At 45.6% G+C, this 20,520-nt stretch overlaps 1 protein-coding gene across 1 annotated transcript; it reads right to left on the bottom strand.

Moving 5' to 3' along the window:
- Positions 1-1,236: 1,236 nt before the first annotated feature.
- On the bottom strand, positions 1,237-20,138 carry APOD (apolipoprotein D). The gene is made up of 4 exons (XM_056122041.1): positions 20,013-20,138; positions 7,848-7,969; positions 4,306-4,394; positions 1,237-1,472 (listed from the first exon to the last, which is right to left on the bottom strand). The coding sequence occupies exons 1-4, from the start codon at positions 20,136-20,138 to the stop codon at positions 1,237-1,239; spliced, it is 573 nt and encodes a 190-aa protein (XP_055978016.1).
- Between the last annotated feature and the right edge of the window lie 382 nt (positions 20,139-20,520).

Here is a 20,520-nt window from a genome sequence, read left to right on the forward strand (position 1 = left end):
TTTTGTTCAAGCTCAAAAAGTGAAAATCAGATCAAATGGCTTAATTTTTGATTCATTTTTTAAAATGTTACAAATATTAAACAAACAGAAATCACAAGGGGAAGAAATCTGAGGTCTTTCTGATATAAAATGTTCATAATGTAAAACAAAAATCAAAGTCAAGGCATTTCCTTACTGAGTCTGGAGAAACGAGGTGTCTGCCCGCCCCAGTGGCTCCAGTAGGTGTGTGTGTGGGGGGGCGAGGCTCCCAGATCTCCATATCTTCCTTCACAGACCTCCGATTCTGCACCTTCACCTGTCACTCTCCTGTCCTATGTGGGAGATTCCTTAGGGGGCTCGGGAGTCTGTATTTTTCCATGTTTGAGACACAATTGGGCCTCAGTTAATGTCAGTTGAATGAAAGACCAAAAAAGATGATTTTCTTTTTTATACTTCCTGTCCCTGCCCCCACCCCTTCACCCCTCCCCTACTCTTTTGATCTCTTCTCTTCTTCCCCTACTGGCCCAAGATGGCCTCATTCTTTAGCCTCACTCTGAAGACCTCCTGAACCTCCTGAGGAACAGTATATAATTTCCAGGAAACTGAGTCAGAGTCTCAAAATCCCAAAAGGAGTTGCCCTACAGGAGGGGCAATGCAGGGTGAGGACCCCGGGTTCTGGGTGGCCCAGCATAGGCCCTGGCCCACTGCCTTCACTTGCCGTAAGCTGGAGGGTTGCCAGTATACTTCAACTGTTGGGTGCCACGCTTTCTCCAACATGATGCTTAAGGACCCCCAAACATAAGCTTATAAATACCCAGAATGAGGCCAGAGCCATAGTACAGAGGGCAGGGCTCTTGCCTTGCATGAGATGGACCTGGATTTGATCCCCAGTGAGCACTACCAGGAGTGATCCCTGAGCACAGAGCCAGGTGGAGCCCTTGAGCATCACCAGGTATGGCCCAAGAACAAATAAAAACCCATAATAATTAATCCAATTCAGAATCTGCTCTGAGCACTGCAGGTTAGCAACACATTTATTATTAGGCTTGGAAGGAATGGCAGGGCTATGTCGCATTGTGTTTGCGAGAACCTTTCTTGGCTTCCTTTTCATTGGGTCCCACCATCAAAATTTCCTTCTGATATTTGCTATGCTTTACCAAAGGAATTTGGGTCATCTTCAGCATAGGAGCTTAAGAGTATGGGGTGCAGTGGCATGAATGAAGTAAGGAATAAATGGCACCGCCTTTATGAGCCTGGCTACCGGAAGTACGGGCAGTTCACCTGATCTGTGGTGGTCATTTTCTGGATGTCAATGTGATTAGTGGTCAGAATATCTTTGAGATAAGCGATTGTTTTCGGAGAGAGGTAAGGGCTTCTTCCCAAGATCCAGACATAATCCGCATGGAACAGCCACAAGATGGTAGTACAGGAATACACGAGGGCGTAGTTCTCATAGTCGGTGGCCAGGACCCAGTAAGGAGCCCATGGCATCACTGATGAACCAGAAGAGAACAGAATTAGGAGGGTCCAGGAGCAACCTCACTCACAGATGCCAGAATCTGGGGTGCAGGGAAGGCCATGGATGTACACATGGTGCTTGATCCCATGTGGGAATCATATGGAAACATTGGATAGGTCTCGCTTCCCTCCAACTCACCCATCCCTAGATTCTAAGCAAGTCGTAGAGACTTTTACAAAGATCCCCAGTAATTTTAAGTTTCTGCCAAGTTTGGATACATCAATCTAAGTCCTCCTTTCCTGGCAGCAAGGAGTTCCTTCCAAAGTCTTGAACTGACAATCTGTGCTTAGTTGGAAGCCCACATGGTTAGGGGAAACTAGAGTGTAAGAATATCAGGTCCAGGGTGTGGCTCAAGGTAGACCCGGATTTCACTCCTGGTGTTGCATCCCTCTGATCCCAGTCAGCGCCCGGAGCTGTAGGATGTACCCTTTCTGCAGCCCCCTCACCCCCAACCTAAATAATGTTAGGTAAGAGGAGGCTTTCAGGTTTTCTACACTCATCTTTCTCTCAGACCTGTCTAGAAGGAGGAGGTGGCGGGTGTCAGTTTGTTTCTATCTCATCAGGGGTGTCCTCAAAAATCTCTCCATGTTTTATAACTATGGTAAATGACTATTTTACAACCATAGGGTGATGGGTTCTAGATGCCCTGACAAATGGCCTGTCAAGATTCAGCAACTAACATCTGCATAGTTTGAAAGCTGACCCTTCAAGGGATTTTTGAGAAGAGACAGAGAGCATTTCTGTGAACTTGACCTCCATAGCCTAGGTCCAAGCCAAGGTAAACTCATTACCCAGTTGCTGAGATGAGGTAAGTGGGAGCTGGATCCCAAAGAGGAAACACGGTACGCTGGCCTCACAGCAGAAAGAGATTCTGGACATAGGCAGCCAGGGTGAGCTGCTTTCCTGGTTTGAGTTTTCCTTCTTCACTCAAGGATAATCCCTCCAGGAGCTAGGGAGGTGTCTCAATGGCAGAGTGTGCACTTGACGTGGCGGAGGCCCTGGGTTCAATCCCCAGCGTCCGCACTCCCAGCTGCCAATATATGCTCTGTTTGCCACGTCAAACCAGGGCCCAACCCTCGTGAACCACCTCAAGAAAGGGCACAGGCATTGAGTGAGTAGAGAGAGCATGTCTGCGTGAGCAGGATCTTGCCAGCGCCTGAGGCAGTATAAGAGGGCTAGCCCAGATGACTACCCACCCCCCGCTCCCTACCTCTCCCACTCTTGCTCTTTGTACCCAGAAGACACAAGGACTGGTGGAGGACAGGTGGGCAGAAGCCTGCAGGCCTGGGCTGAGTGCTGCTTCTCTTTTCCCTTTCCAGATTGTGGGTTTCTAGTCTGATGGTTCTTTTGCGAGAGCAGATATTTATTATGTTTGCTCTTTCTGGATTTCAACTGCGTCGTGTGTTCCAGCTGGGCTGCAGACTCTTTACTTGGGAGCACTGTGGGCAAATGGCATGGGCCACCTATTCCAGGAGCTGCACTCCCTGCTCGCTCACACACCCAGACCTTTTGTTCACTCCTCCCCGGGCCTAACTCTTGGCTGCGCATGGATCCAGATGCTTCCTTGCAATGAAAATCACTTCCGCATCTCTTTATCAGACACCCCAGCATTGCCCACTGCTCCCGGAGGCCCTTCATCCTTCCTCACGGCACTGGAAACCCTCACTTGGCTTCTTCCTGCTCTTCTCCACCTTTTCCTCCACATGGGGCAGCCTTTCCTGTGATCGCCCAGACTCCCAGCAAGACCTCAAGCACACATCTCACCCCTTCAGCCAGACCCAGTGCCCTCCTCTTCGACGTGCTCAGCCTCAGGCTCCTGCCTCTCTTAAAGCCTCATGGCGGGAGGAGAAGGGGAGTGTCTTACCAGGGACTTTCCCTTCCACCCCCTCAACTTTGCCTCTGTTGGGCTCCAGGACCTCTCCCCCCTCACCTTGCTTTTCTGCACCTGGAATTTCTAATTTGTATAAAGATTGGGAGAAGTGAACCCTGTACCAGTCATAGCTCGCATGTTTTCGAGTTTCCTGTCCCAGAACCGGGCACGGAGGGAAGTCAGTTACCCTGGGACTGGATCTCTGGAGCAGGAGGCACTGTGTGCCCCACAGGTTGTCATCCTCCCTCTGTCAAAGAAGACCTTCTGCTCTGTCACTCTCTCTTGGCTGGGTGTGGGCAGGAAAATGGGGTTCCTCTCACAGATGGTGACTTTGACATCTACCCACTCCCCCAAATGGGGAGAAGACGCCTCAAGCATTTCTTTCACAATCTCTCCCCATACTGACAGGAGCGTTCAATGCTTTCTCCACTCCTCAGTGAACCCAGAACCCAGAGAGCAAGTTCCTGGGGTGAATCTCTCTCAGGGAGCCCACAGGTCAGGAGCAGATAAAAACAGGATATGAATTGAGTTCCATCCCTGTCTTCTCTGCCTTCCAAGTGCTCGCATATCTGAATAGTGCTAATAATGCCTCAGGTTTTGTCCGACCTAAGTTTCTTGTGGCTCATGAGACAGGATTGGAATTTGCTGCTCACACCCTGCACATTCTAATCTGAGCTTCCTCACCCTGTAGTTGATGGTAGATCATTTGGATCTGTTGCTGTCTCTGTGGAGATGCTTTCCCCTCAGAAACAAGGACCACCATGGCTCTGCCTTTCTCAAAACTGCTGCCGTCATGGTGTAGACACTCATTGAACAAGTATGTGCTGAATCACTCTGGGTGACTCTTGGGTGTGAAAGGGCTGTGCCAGACCAGGGCTCTTCTCTTCTGTTGACATTTCCCTGTCCCTGAGATTCCTAGCAAGAAGCGGATACTTACACCAGAAAAACTTCACTCCCAGCTTAGCAGGCTCTGTGAGGTTGCTCTGTATGGCTTCTCCTTCGAGGTGATTCAGGGTTCCATCGGGCCTATAATTGTTTGTTTGTTTTTAATTTATTTTTTTTAAATCTGAACTCGCCAAACAACAAAAAACAGGGAAAAATGACACTTATGACATGAAGACCGCAATGAGCAGAGTCATGAATTCGATTAGAAGCTTGACTTTCATTTCGTTCATGCCACGTTCCTTCACCACTGTTTCTGCAACCAAGCTTTGGGGCTATCAGAGAATAATGATCCACTGCAATGCACTGGATTCTCTATCAGGAACCAGCATGCCAGTGGAGTTTTGGGGATTGTTCACAGTGGACCCATGAGGGCCTTTCTTACTCCAAGGCTTCAAAAAGAGAGGGGAAAAAGACGAAGGGAAACACAAGCAAACAAGTCAAGCCAGTGGACATGTTTAAAAATGAGAATGGGTCGAAGGAAAAGACAAGCCCTACCTTGATGGTGCAAGATAATGTAATTCATGGGCTCTAGAGATTTATGAACTTCTTCCCCACTTTGGGTCTCAGTGATGTTACGTGACATCACCTTGTCCCATAAAAGGGCCAAGCTGAGGTCCCTGCCAGTTAGCCAGCTTCTGATCAAGTGTGGAGATCTGGACATAGGCCAGGACAGTGCAGACAGTGAGGAAACATGACATCATTTCTGTGATTCTTGGGGGCATCAGATTTCAATAATGTTACCAGGGGAAAGATTTGCATGTTATAATTAGTGCTCCCTTTCCATTAGAATGGGCAATGTTGTTTCATTCTTAGGGACATATAACAGGGTGGTAAGACACACAATCACCCTGTCATATACCCCTATTATATACCACTTTATTAGTCTTACCAATAAGAAAGCAATGTTCTTAGATGGGATGGGATACTTGCATACTTTTGACTCTAGCTGGCCCCGTTTCCCATTCTCTATGACCCCATGAGCCCTGGAGGAGGAGAGGAGAATGGCCTGGGGTGCAGGCAGAGGAGGCAGGGAACTCATGAGGATGCTCTTCTGTTTGGGAGATGGGTGGGGTTGGGCCACACCTGGCTGTGTTCAGGATTTACTCTTGGCTCTGTGCCCAGGGATCACTCAAGATGGTGTTCAGGAGACCACCTAGGGTCCTGGGGATGGAACCAGGGTCAGTTGCAAGCAAGGCAACTGCCTTAACCCTGTACACTCTCTCTGGCTCCAAGAACTGGGTTCCATCTGTGACCCCCACCCCATATAGTCCTCTGAGCCCTGCCAAAAGTGATCCGTGAGCACAGAGCTAGGAGTAAGCTTCTCTGAGCCCCTCTGGGTGTGGCCCCCAAACAAATAAAACCAACAAACAAGGAAGCGGACACAAGCCTGTCAGTCAATCCTGAAGAGGCCAACAAATTGAAACAAGAGCAATGGAATGTGTTAGGATGTCAGCAGGCTACAGTGAGTAAAGCAGACACCAACCAAAGATACGGGGGTCCAGGGTCCAGCACACCCCCAGAGGCACCGTCTGCTTAGCAGAAGGGCTGAGGACCCTGCCCTAATTTTTCCCCTGAAACTCAGGCAGGAAGGAGGTCAGGCCAGCTTCTATCCACACACAGTTCCTTGACAGCAAACCAGTCCCTTCCCAAAAGACTCTTCTTCCTCACACCCTCGATGCTTTCTTCCAGACTGGTGCTTTCAAAACACCACCAGTCTCTGATCATAAACTCTCGAACTATTTATGAGAAAAATGCATTTGTATTTTCAAGACTGCAGCAGACTAATGAATAGGTGCTATTAAATGCTGCCTGCCTACAAACACTGTTCTCAGAACTTTATATGGGTTTGCTCATTGAATGCTCACACTGCCCTAAGGGAAGAAGCCTAGAGAATTATTATAACTAATCTAAGATCATGTGGTTAGGAAGTGGCAAAACCAGGATTTGAAACCTGGCAACCCAATTCCAAAGCTAGAATCCTTCAGGTTCCAGCCCTGAGTCAGCTGCTCTGCCCTGGTAATTCTCTGGCTAAGAGCACTCTGTTCAGACTCCTGGTCATGCCCTCCCCTTCTTCCTTCATTGTTTTGTTTTGTTTGTTTGGGGCCATCCCCAGTGGTGCTCAGGGCTTACTCGACTCTATGCTTAGGGATCACTTCTGACATTGTCAGGATCAAACCTGGGTTGGCTGCATGCTATACAATCTCTGTAGTCCTTTCTTTCATGCTTTTATTTCATACTTTCCTTCCTTCCTTCCTTCCTTCCTTCCTTCCTTCCTTCCTTCCCTTCCTTCCTTCCTCTCTTTCTTTCTCTTTCTTTCTTTCTTTCTTTCTTTCTTTCTTTCTTTCTCTCTCTCTCTCTCTCTTTCTTTCTTTCTTTCTCTCTCTTTCTTTCCCTCCCTCCCTCCCTCCCTCCTTCCCTCCTTTCCTTCCTTCCTTCCTTCCTTCCTTCCTTCCTTCCTTCCTTCCTTCCTTTTCCTTCCTTCCTTCCTTCCTTCCTTCCTTCCTTCCTTCCTTCCTTCCTTCCTTCCTCTCTCTTTCTCTTTCTTTCTTTCTTTCTTTCTTTCTTTCTTTCTTTCTTTCTTTCTTTCCCTCCCTCCCTCCCTCCCTCCCTCCCTCCCTCCCTCCCTCCCTCCCTTCCTTCCTTCCTTCCTTCCTTCCTTCCTTCCTCTTCCTTCTCTTCCTCCTCCTCCTTCTTCTGCCACACCTCGTGATGCTCAGGGGTTACTCCTAACAGTGCTTGGAGGACATAGGGGATGCTAGGGATCAAACTTGGGTCAAATGCATGCAAGGAAAATACCCTACCATTGTACTACCACACTGGCGCCTTTATTATTATTATCACTATTATTATTATTGTTATTGCCATGCCAGGGATAAACCCAGGTTCCATCCCTGGCATTGATGGGAAATGGCCCTTGAGCATTCTACTGAGAGTGGCTCTAAAACAATTAAAAAAAAACCAAAATATTTTAAGAGATCATATTTGAGACCCTCTGGAATTTAAAGTACACGCACTAGACTATCTGATGGACAAAGCCTAGCATGGGGCAGTATTTGTGTTTAATTCTTGCTTGGCAAAGTCATCTGGAAGAGTTAAAGATTCGGAGATGGGACAGACAGTCAGAGAAGGCAATGTCATGAACCCTCTGGGGTCCTGGAAGGAGTCAAGCAAAATCCGATGACTTCTGCCTGGAGATGAGATGGAGAGGGGGTGTTGGGGGGTCAGACCATGAGGGCCCCTGCTGTCCTCTGTTCCGAGAGTACTCCCCTCGCAATGAGAGAAGGAGCCTACAGTGTTTCTCTTGGGTATCTCCCAATAAAGTGCTCAGCAGGTATTGTGACAATGAATGAGAGACTTCAAGTTCCCACCATTCCACTGACCTAAAGCTTTCCTCTTGGGATGGGTGTGTTTGGGCCACCCACAGTGGCTGTATCCTCCCTGAACTCGAGGACAAGGACACGCAGTCACCCAGGGACAGCTCTCCGCGGGGGCTGGCTCCAGGACCTGCACTGCCTCTGAAACCGCACCACTCACCTCATCTCCTGGTTTATCACTTTGATGTTTCCGTTTCTCTTTAGTGAGTAGTTGGCTTGGATGCAACTTCCCTGCTCAAAGCTCGTGGGAATCTTCTCAATTTCATACCAACTTCCAAGATACTGCAGAGACAACAACAAACAGAGCAAAACCCATGGTTCCCGGGAGACCTGCAAACTCATCCCCGTTGTCGCCTCGGAGCCAAACCTCTGCTGGGGGAAACAAGGCAGAATGGGCTGCATTATTCCCCCGCACTCCCAAGCAAGGGATTGATTCAAAGGGGATCGAGTGAAATCGGATGTGCAGGCACTGGTTGAATGCCACATTCTCATTGGAAAGTGTCCTTTATTTAGCTGTGTTGGCACCGTCCCCTTCAGCTAAAATCTCTGTGACACTCTAAACGCTGTTAAAAAAGGAAAAGGTATTGGGCTCAGGGATGTAAGGCGCCTTTCCTCTCAGGTGTTGTGTGACTCTACAAGGAATCTTTGAATTGAGTAGAAAATCAGACAGGCTCACTGGAGTGGGGACTCCAGAGTCCATTCTCCTCATGTGACCCCATGCTGATCACAGCTGATCACAATCTTTGTATTTCAAAGACCTGTATCAACCGGCTGGGGTGAGGTTGGCTCTCACTTCCTAATTTCCTAACTTCAGCGTAATCAACTTAAGTTTTTAATTTTATTATGAATTCCTCACAACAATGCTTTGTTACTTCTTTATTTTTCAGCTTGAGACTTTTTGGGTCATACCCAGTGATGCTCAGGGGTTACTTCTGGCTTTGCACTCAGGAATTACTCCTGGCTGTGCTTGGGGGACCATATGGGATGCTGAGAATTGAACCCAGATTGGCCGCGTGCAAGGCAAATGCCCTACTGGCTGTGCTATCGCTACAGCCCTGATCAACGTAATTTTTTGGTGAGGGGTTCACACCTGGCAGTGCTCAGGACTGACACATAGATCTTTCTTAGCAGTGCTTAGGAGAACATTATGCGATGCCGGAGATTGAACCAGGATGGACTAGTTGCAAGGCAAGTGATTAAACTCCCATACATACTATCTCACCAGTTTTCCAATGTCAGTTTTAAAGGATGGGCACATGCGAGGCTGAGAGTAAGTGGAGTCAGGTGTTCTCATACTGTGTATATTGCCCTGCACAGAAACTGCTCCAATTGGCAATCTTCGTGGAGGGCAATTTGGCAATGTCTAACAAAGCTAAAAATATGTTGACTCTAGCCCAGCAAACTCATTTCATTTCTGGGAACTGTATCCTCCTTATAATAAGTGATGAGGTATGTATAAGGTTATTCATTGCAGCACTGTTTGTGATAATAAAAGGCAGGAAGCAGCCCACGTAAGCATTTGGAGGGGAGTAGGTAAATCAATGACATTATGCCCATACACGTTATATACTTGCTTTTAAGAGTGATGTGCAATTATCTCCGAGATACTGGTGATGGGAAAAGAGCCAAGTGCCAAGCAGCATATGTATTTAGCTATCTTTTGTGTTTGAAGGGGGAAAATTCCTTTATGCAGGTTTTTTATTGCTGCACTAACATATCACATCAGCTTAAAACAACACAAATTAACCTTCTTATACTCTTGTAGTTCAGAAGACTAAATGGGGCTTGTTGTGTTAAACTCAAGGTATGGTAGTTTCTTACTATTTGGGGTTCTTCTAGAGCCTCTACAGGAATCTGTCTTCTTGCCTTTTCCAGGTTCCCAAAGTCACCTACATTTATTTTTCTGTTTTTGTTTTTGGGCTTCACCATGCAATGCTCAAAGGTTACTCCTGGCAGTGCTCAGGAGGCCATAGGGATGTCGTGTGCAAGGCAAGCACCCTGCCTGCTGTGCTAGCTCTCCGGCCTGCATTTCTTAAACAGTGGTTTTCAACTGCCAGTCACAAACCTGTGCTGGTCCACAGGTGTAAGCGTTGAAAAGTTCATTTCTTGGATGGAGAATTCAAAGCACCAGTTCAAAGTGCATGGGCTAGTCCTGGTCCACAGATATAAAATACTTGAAAATCACTGCCTTAGTGTTTGACTCTTTTCTCCTTCTTCAAAATCAGCCAAAGCCAAATCCTTCTTGCATTGCATTTCTGACCCCTGTTCTAACATTAATCCTCTAACCATCGCTAAGAAAGTTTCTCTGCTCTTAATGGACCCATGTGGATAATCCAGGATTTGCTTGCCATCTCAAGTTTCATAACCTTAATCACATCTGCAAATGGTACTTTTTCCATGTAAAGTAACATATTCACATTTTCTGGAGATTAGGCTGTGGATATAATTCTGCCTACATGTTCATTTGCATACACAACCTCTCAAGATACACATAAAAATGAAGAAGGCAATTAGATGGGGGGTGGTCCCTTGGCAATGAATCTCAGGAAGATATCACTTGATCACTTGATATCCCATTACTCATCAATTTGCTCGAACAGGCACCAGTAACGTCTCCATTCATCCCTGTCACGTACTAGTGTAGCCCAATGGCATCTGCTCATTCTAGGAACACGAAGAGCCTCAAACTAATCATTCAGAGTCTTGACGAAGAAGTCTGACCATCTCATAGGTGGGCGGCCACTCGATCTTTTGATGACCCACCCATGGAATCCAGTCGGTAATGGCTCTAGTCCAGCAGTCGTCTCCAAATCTCATTACATGTCCAGCCCATCTGATTTTTGACGCCTTGGCAAATGAGACAGTGTCCCTGATTCTTGATCATCGATGGAGGTCGGAACTCTGGATTCTTTCTCTCATTTGAGTGAAGCCTGATACTCCAATCATAGCTCTTTTGATTCCTCTTTGAGAGACCCGAATAGTGTTCTCATCCTGTTTTCATAGGGCCCAGGTCTCTGAGGCGTATGTTAATGCAGGAAGAACAGTGGAATCGAAGAGATGTGCCCAAAGCTGAAGGTTCTTCGTCCTCTTAGCTATTTCTTCGACGCTCTTGAAGGTGTTCCAAGCCGTGCTCTTCCTCCTGCACAGCTCAGGTGCCAGGTTATTCATCATGTTGACTTCTCGACCTAGGTACAGATAACTGTTGCATTCGGAGATGGTTGTTCCACTGAGAGAGAATGGAACGTCAGGAACAAGACTGTTTCTCATGAACATTGTCTTTGTGAGATTCAGCTGTAATCTGACATTTCCACACTCACAGTCAAAGTTGGTCAGCATTTGTGCCACTTGGCTAATGTTTGGTGTTATTAGAACAATGTCATCAGCAAAGCCAAGGTGGTGTAGTTGCCAACCATCTATCTTCACTCCCATTCCTTCCCATTCCAGTTGTCGCATGATGTTCTCGAGGGTGGCACTGAAGAGTTTCGGTGAAATAGTATTACCCTGCTGAACTCCTCTTTTGACATCGATGATCACTTCTCTGTAGAATGGTGAGGTCCTGGTAGTGAATCCGTAACACAGTTTATGGAGGATCCTGATGTATTGAGTTTGAAAGCCCTGATTGGCTAGGGCTTCGATGACCGCTTCCATCTCAACAGAATCAAAGGCCTTCTTTAAAACAATGAACGTTAGACTGAGTGCCATCTTGAACTCCCGAGAAACTTCAGTGAGCTTGGTTATCATGTGGATATGGTCGATGGTGCTGAATCCTTTGCGGAACCCGGCTTGCTCTCATGGTTGTCCTTCATCTAGTGTTCTGCCAATCCTATTCAGGATGACTCGAGTGAACAGCTTGTAGATGATAGACAATAGGCAGATCGGGCGATAGTTGCCAATGTCGTGGATGTCTCCCTTCTTGTACAGTAGTACAGTCCTGCTGGTTTTCCATTGGGATGGAAACTTGCATTCAGACAGGTAGCGTGTGAAGAGCCGAGTCAGTGTATTAATAAGTACTGACAGTAGGTCTTATGGTGTTCAGATCTGACCTTGTCTGGGCCAGGTGCTCTTCATTTCTTTACCGATGAGATGGCGTGTCAGATTTCGGAAGGGAGAATGTTGGGAACGACATATCCATCCTGCGGAATTTGGTATGTGGGCAGGTGGACATGGCTATCAAAGAGATCTGAGTAGAAGTCATAATCTCCATTGCCCTTCTGAAAGATGTGATAGATCCATCAGGATGTCGGAGGGCAGTCATCTTGGTCTTATAGTTGGTGAAGGACAGGCAGGCATTATGAATCCTTTTCCCGGCTTCTGCCACATCTACCAGCGCTGCTGCTCTTCTCTCTTTGAGGTCTGACTTGATCGCTTCTCTGTAGTGCTTTGTGAGCTCAGATGTTCGTTTGCGGTTGCCTGAGAAATGCGCCAAGTCATGTTGGCGAATAAGCTCAAGAGTTTTCGAAGAAAGGCTTTTTTTGTGGTTATCTCTCTCTTGGCGTTCCTCGCACAATCATGGAGGTGCTGAACCAGTCTATTGTATTCCTCGTCAATGTTGTCAACGACAGCATCTTCCCATGTTTCCACAATAGTTCCAAAGAGCTCCCAGTTGGTGGTTGTTCTGGGAGTTCCCTTCTTAAACTTTGCAGTCCTTTCTCCCCGCTCTGTGAAGTAGAATTTTGCATGAAGGAGATGGTGGTTCAATCCCATTTGGAATTTTGGGACAACAGTGACATCGGTCAGGTAAAACCGTCGATTGAATATGATGTGGTCAATTTCGTTCTGGAACCGTCTACTGGGAGACTCCCATGTCCAATGTTTAGATTCGGCCTTCTGGAACTGTGAGTCACCATGGATGGTCTTGGTCAACATAATGAACTCAGACAGTCTGTCACTCTGTTCATTCCATTCTAGACCATGGCTCTATGAAGAACTTCTCAATTTCTCCTTCATCATAATTGGATGTTGGTGCATAGACAACGAAGATAGAAACTGCCGGCAGTGAGCCACATCTATTCAAGTGTAATCGTCTGATTCGGGTTGTTAGGCATTCGAATGAATCAATACTCATGGCTAAGTTTGTATTGACAAGGACACCAATACCACCGACGTCTCTCTTGTCACATGTTCCGAGGAACAGTTCTTCTCCACTGTCGAAAATGGTGTGATGTGATTGATGCCTTCTCGTCTTGGTCAGACCAATGATGTCGTCGTACTTGATCTTTCGTGCTTGTACTATCAGGTCCTCAATGGATATATCTGATGCCAGCATACATGCATTGAAAGTACAAACAGTCATTTTTGTCTTTCTTCGTTTTGGCAGCCTAGTTCGGCTTTGAGATTTTTTCAACCTCTCCTTCCACATCCTTTTCAACGCTGCCATATTGGTGGCTCCTTCAGGGTCAGGGGAATGAGACCCATTGTATTTATTGTATTTGGCATATCAAATACACCATGAATAGCTTGCCAGGCTCTGCCTTGCTGGTGGGATACTCTCGGTAGCGTGAAGACACAAATAAACTTTACAGGTGTTCCTATTCAGGCATATGTGCTGGTATGATACTCTCAGTAACTGCCGGATTCTCCGAGAGAGAGAACTAGAGAATAAGAAGTCAAAGTTTGAAACTTTCATGTTCATTTTACCACTTTTTCTTTTATTGCTTGTGTTTTGGGCATCATATCTAGGAAGTGATAGCTTAATTCAAGGTTATGAAGATTTATTCCTGTTCTCTTTTAAGATTTTTGTAGTTTCAGCTTTCAGTTCGAGAGCTTGGTGTTACAGCTTCCGGGAGCTTGGTGTTGTAGAATCTGGATCTCAGGAAGATATAACCAAGTTAAAACCAAGAAATTCTTGGAGAGAGAGAAAGTGATCTCAAAGGAGTTATCTCCTGAACTGGAGGCTTGAGATGCTGGAGATTTAGACTCAAGACTCCAGCCTAATCCCAAAGCCAAAGTCCAAGGGCAGACAACTCAACAGCAACAAAGACTCTGATATGATTGTGAAGAGACCACCAGAGTTTAAAGTCCTTTTCCTTGATGAATCCTAGCCACAACTCTGATGAGCACAGAGTCCCAAGCTAAGGCAGATTGGAAATATATTATAAATAATCAACTTCCCAGGGGCTAGAACAATAGTGCAGTGGGTAGGGCATTTGCCTTGCATGCGGCTGACTGGGGTTGGATCTCAGCATCCCATATGGTCCCATATGCCAGGAGTAATTCCTGAGTACAGAGTCAGGCTTATACCCTGAGCACTGTGTGTGTGAGTAAAAAATCAAAAAATCAAATCAAATAAAATAATCAACTTCCCAAAACAACTTGGAGCACTCCATTATGTCCACATATTGTGTGTGTGCGTGTGTGTGTGTGTGTGTGTGTGCACGTGCGCAAAACCCCCCTTTACTTTATAGGGTTATTTCTTCTCTCATGTCCCCCTTAGTAAGATAATTTTTCTTCAGTGTCTTCTAATATTCTTTTTTACACGTCTGACAAAAAATAAAAGTAAAAAACCAAACAAACAAAAAAACTGGCACTCATCTAAAGGTTGGGACTGATTTCTCCTTTTCCTGCCGAGGATAATCTTGTCTCAGCCTGAGAGTCACAGCTCTGTGAGGTCCAGGAGGTTGGGACCAGCTCTCATGCGCCATAGCCCAAATGAGTCTCAGATGCTTCTTGACAGTTGTTTGTGAAGCTAGGAGGACCTTAATATCCCGATTATGTAGGAGCATGTGCAGTGTTACCTCATCATCCCACTAATACCAACATTGTGAGCCAGTCACGAGCGAGGTATTTCTTCTTTCCTTAGACCCTCTTCCCCCTTTCACCTGTACACTTCCCTGATGAAACTGAGGCTGGGGTACATAGGTAGGAGAACATTGTGTCTTTAGGAGACTTTGCATCATTAGCATGATTACATCATGCAAATCTATCTACCTGGTAAATAGATTTGTTGAAAAGATTTTTTTTTGGTAAATTCCAAACTACTACTCAACAAAACCATATCAGAGACACACTCACGTTTGAATTGTTAGAAGTTGAACAGAGAGTATATTGTAAGCTGTGCTTCAGTTATGGGGTTCTACTTAAATATCTGTCCACAGTAATGACATACAACTTTGACTTGTTTATTAACGTATACAGTTGAAGAAAAACACTGAGATCAATATTAACTTATCAAAGAGTTAGGTTAAAGAACAACTGACTTTGGGGCCAGATGATAGTGCAGTGGGTAGGGCACTTGTTCTATCATGTTTGACCTGGTTTGATCCCTGGAACCCTATATGGTCTCCTGAGCTCTCCAGGAGTAAGCCCTGAACAATGCAGGGTGTTCCTCACCCCCACCCCTCAGATCAGCTGGCTTCCTAGGCATCTTCAGAAAAAGCTCCATTTTATTTAGTGCAATTAATGAGTTGTTTTAAAGATTGCTTTAGTGATAACAATTAAAACCAAGGGAATACGGTGTTTCAGAAAAAAAAAATTCTAAGTGCCTTTGTGTCATGCTTCCTCATCATTTCATGTGATTTTTGTGAAGATTTTTCATTTGGGGAGCGGGATGTTCAGGAGATACTCTGGGTCTGAGCTCAGGGTTGCTCCCAGCAGTGCTCAGGGAACTATGTGATGCCGGGTATTGAACCTGGGCCTCCTATATGCAAAGTATATACTCTAATCTATGCTCTTTCCATCTTTTGGTATCTTGATTTCTTTATCTACATGAAGAGAACATACTAACAAGAATCTTGAAAAGTAAAACTGTATTTGCAGATGACATAATTTTGTATGCAGAAGATCCTACAGAATCCAGAATTCAGCAAAGTTAAAGGACATAGATCAATATGTGTAAATAAAATGCATTTCTATACTTAAAATGAATAATCTGCAAATGAAATAGAGAAAATTTCACCAATAGTTAAATACAATAATAAAATATAAATAAATTTAATACATTTATTAAAGGCATAACTTGTACTTGAAGGTTATAAAATTTTGAAATAAATGCAAGAAGACCAAAATAAATAGAAAAACATCCTGTGCTCATAGATTGAAAATCAAAGTTAAGATGACCATACTCACCAAATTTATTTATAGACACAATGCAGTATCTATCAAACCTCAACTGGCTTCTTTATGGACATTGACAAATTGATCCTGGAACTCACATGGAAATGTCAGAATAGCCAAGAGAAAAACCTGGAGGACTCAAATATTTTTATTTTAAAACTACAAAACTGTAGTAATCAAGACTGTATGGTACTGGCATAAGGATAGATATAAAGATTACTGCACTGCACCATAGCACTCTCGTCTCGTTGTTCATCTATTTGCTCGAGCGGGCACCAGTAATGTCTCCTTTGTGAGACTTGTTGTTACTGTTTTTGACATATTGAATACATCAGGGGGAGCTTGCCAGGCTATGCTGTGCGGGCAGGATACTTTTGGTAGCTTGCCAGGATCTCTGAGAGGGACAGAGGAATCAAACCCAGGTCGGCTGCGTGCAAACGCCCTACCTGCTGTGCTATTGCTCCAGTTCATGTAAAGATTAACAGAATAAAATTGAGAGTACAAAAATAAAAAAAAATGGTAAATTGGTTTTTGATAAATATACTTAATGGAGAAAGAACCATCTTCTCAACAAATGGGTTGGGGACAATTGAGTAGCCACATGCAAAAGAACAACATTAATCTCCTATAACACACAATATACAAAATTTCACTACAATGGTTTAGAGTTTAATGTAAAACTGAAAGTACAAAAATGCATGGGAGAAAATATAGGAGTCAATTGTCATACTCTGGGGAAATGAAATGAAGTTTTTATTTTACGTGCAACACTAAAACCACAAACAACAACAGGAAAATAAATTTGATTTCATCAATATGAAACACTTTTAGACTTTAAAAGACTCATCAAGGGCCAGAGAAATATCTCAAAAGCTTGAGCTCATGCTTTGTATGAAGGAAGCCTAGATCCTATCCCTGGCACTGCTTGGTTTCTTTAGCACTGACAGGAGTAACACCTGAGCACAGAACCAGGAGTAGATCCTGAGTACTGCCAGGTGTGACCCACAAACAAAGGAAACATTAAAAAGTGAAAAGATGATACACAAAATCGAAGGAAATATATGCAAACTGATATCTAATAAAGGAATTTTATCTGAGCAGAGCCCTGGCAGCCGAAGACCTCTGGAACCAGCAACAGCCATGCTGAGACCACTCTCCACACGTTCAGACAAGCCTCACGCATGAAGGAACCGGCAGAGGAACCCAGGCATAGGGGACCAGGGGCTAAGATCTCTAAGCCTACTCGGATTGGGACTGGGCCTCCTCCACCCACATCCCCCATCTTCCAGTATGTGAGTGTTACACCCACAAACTGCCCCCGGCACCATGTAATCCCATCAATGGCCAAGACCCAGAGACTATAAAACCCAGCTCCTGGAAGTGTGTGGCTGCATTTGCAGCTGCGCAACATCTTATTATCTAGTTCTTACTCTGGAGAGCCTAGCAGGCTACCGAGAATGTCCTGCCCTCACGGCAGAGTCTGGCAAACTCCCTGTGGCATGTTCAATATGCCAAAAACAAGTAACAATGATGGGTCTCATTTCCCTGACCCTGAAGGAGCCTTGAATGTGGCACTTCCTAAAATTTTAGGGCTAGGACGAAAGGAGCCATTACTGGTGCCTGCTCAAGGAAATCGATGAACAACCGGATGACAGTGATACAGTGATCCAAACTACAAAATAATTCTGTATTTCGATAATTAAAAGGAAAATAACCTAATTAAAAAGTTAGCAAAGAACTTGAGTAACCATTTCAAAAAATCTACAGCAAATATTTCTACAGATCTTCAAATGACCAGCAGGCACATGAAAATATGCTCAGCATCATTCACCACTAGGATAATGCAGATCAATATCTCACTGAGATGCCAAATGATACCATTGATAAATGGCTACGACAAAACAAATGGGAATGACAAGTGTGGGCAAAGAAAAGGAGAAATTGGAATTATTTGATGGTGGAAAGAATGTAAAATAGCACATGCCTTATAGAAGATAGTCTGACAATTCTTCAAAAGTTGAAATAGGGAGTCACCAGGTGCTATAATAATTCTAAGTTTTGCTATAAACCCAATAGAATTAAAAATAAATACTCATATGTGTGCATGTGCACACTCCCCCCCCCCACACACACACACACGCACATACACACATATATCACAGGGATTAGAGAAATAGCTTAACACGCTGGAACTCATACTTTGAGTACTGGAGGCCTGGGTTCAATCTTTGGCACCTGATGGGCCCCTGAGCACAGAGCTTGAAGTGGCCACCAAACCAGAATTCAACCAAATAAAACAAAAGCTCATGAAACACACCTAAACCTTGTACATGAGTAGTCACCATAGCATTATTCTTAATAGTCAAAAAACACAAACAGCCAACATAATAAACAAATATAACACTGCATAATCTATAGTGTAAAATATTATTTGGCAATGAAAAAGAGTGAATAATCGATGCTACAACATAGATGATTCTTCCCTGAATCTATGGTGCTGCATAAAAGAAATCTGTCACAGAAGGTCACATAGTCGATTTCATTCCTATGAAATGCTGAGCACATGCAAATTGAGATATAGACATTGTTCCCGGCAGAAGCAAGGGTTGGGGAAATGGGGGGGGGGTGCTGCTCCCAAGCAATGCTCAGGGGCTGGAGACCACTCCTAGGGAGCCTCTGCCCTGCTATGTGGGCCTGATGATGTAGAGCTACCCTGGGCATGCAGCCGTGCTCAGTTACAGTGCTGGGGGCCACCATAGTTTCACCCCTGGGCTGGGGGTCATGAGACTTCTCTGAGGGGGGTGGGGTGATGAAATATTCTCAATTTTATTGTGATGAGGATTTCACAACTCTATGATTATACTAAAAATTATGCAAGTGAAAAGCATTGTATGAACCTAAGTATTGATTTGGGTCCCACGATTCTCTACCCTATGGCATGAACCTGGGTTAGCAGCACAGTCCTCAAGGCTGGAAGCTTAGGGCCCACCAGGGCCACACCTGGTGGTGCTCAGAGGACCATGTAGTAGCCAAGACTGAACTCAGGGTCTTACATATGCTAGAATGTGCTCTGCTGCTTCAGCCATCTTCCTGACCCCAGCAGCCACATTAAACAGGTGAATCATCTACAACATGAAATATCTCTCAGTAAACTATTACTGTACACATCTTACTTTACTCTTTAAACAATTTTTATAAAATTCAGCTCAATAATAATCTCCAAAATATCTTGGAGTTTTCAACCCAAAACTGAAATATAATAAGTTCCCTGGATCACTCTGTCCTGTGAACCTGAGCAGGACTCCATGGATGAAGGGATAGTCCTGACAGGTGGTGTGAGTGAGAGTGGACGGCTCAATCTTCTCTGCCCACCTGCCCTGTGTGAGGCCGTTGGTCAGGCTCCTCACCCACTCCCCTAGCCTGGGTTGAGTCTCTGACCTCATGCTTCGCCTGAAGAGCTCCATTGTGACTCATAACTCACATTGTTACCCAGAGAGAATCAGACCTCTGGTAAGCAGGAAAGGTCTTAAAGTGTTGAGGTGGGGGGTGGGAGGATGATACTTCTGAGATAGCAGCGAGGGAACCCACAAAGCCATGGTTTCAACGCTGCTTCCTTCTCCTCTTGCCTCTCACTGGTCTAGTCTTTGCAGCAAGACTGGGTCAGAAGGGGGAACTAGAGATAATGAAACCTTTTTTAGCAAAAATATCTCTAGGTGTCCTGACCTCTGCTTGCCCCCATGAGAAAGTTCTGGAAACCCCCTATACTCCGGGTGTGAGCCTCACTTTGCAGGCCAAACTCTCTGACAGATTCTTCTCAGCCATGTCCTTTCAGTACCTCTGGGCTCACCTTAGCCCCTGTCAGCTACCCACCCTCAGGCCCGAGCCATAGTCTCCACTGGGCCACCAAGTCAGCACCGGGGGGGGGGGGGGCACAGTCCCCTGGCTTTTGCCCACAGGACAATCTGAGGTGAATTCCACATGTTTTCCCACAGGTTCCCCAGGAACATCGCATCCCTGATAAGCTGTCACTGAATGCCCTCCTCTATGGCCTGATCTGCCTTCTTTGCCTCAATTTCCCCACAGGCCCATTCGTGCTTTCTGTGATCATTGACCCCAAATTCTCAGCTCTCCACTTCTGGTCTCAGAGTCTGAAGGAACCCCAAATCAGATTAAGTACCAACCCAGGGCTGCCAGGGGTCATCAGAGCAACCTCCTAAAACAAACTGACAGACACGAATTCAGATGGGAGACTGCAAAACCCAGGGGAGGTTACCTTGGTCACGTTAAAATTCTTCTGCACAGGCAGAGCCCGGCATGGCCCAAAGCGGAAGTCCTGTGCTTCTGAGGCTTGGAAGAGGCCGGTCAGTGTGGGGAGCAGGAGCAGCAGTGCCATGGCCATCTTGTTGGGGCCGTCGATGAACCTGAAGTTGAGGAGAAGCAAAGCGACCGCTGGGACAGGGGGTCCCCAGAGGCAACAGTTGTGGGCAAGCTGGTTTGTTGGTAGCTCAGGCCTAAGGCACTGCCTGAATGAGCAGCTGTTGGCACTGTTGAGGCTTTCCCCCTGTTTACCTCTGGTCTCTGCCTCCCTGAGGGCACCCCTGCTTGGTCAGGGCTCTGCAGGGTGTGTGGATTCTTTTGCCCCTCCCCCACCCCTGGTCCCGCATCATGCATGTTTCAAGGACAAGGACACAGTGGTTAAGAATACCCAGTGTTGCTCAGTGTAGAATGTTCTGGAACAAGCTAAGAACAGAAGGAAGGTGGGGGAGGGATGGAAGGTACCC

This window comes from Sorex fumeus, unplaced genomic scaffold, assembly GCF_029834395.1.
Source record: "Sorex fumeus unplaced genomic scaffold, SorFum_2.1 ptg000044l, whole genome shotgun sequence".
NCBI lineage: Eukaryota > Metazoa > Chordata > Mammalia > Eulipotyphla > Soricidae > Sorex > Sorex fumeus.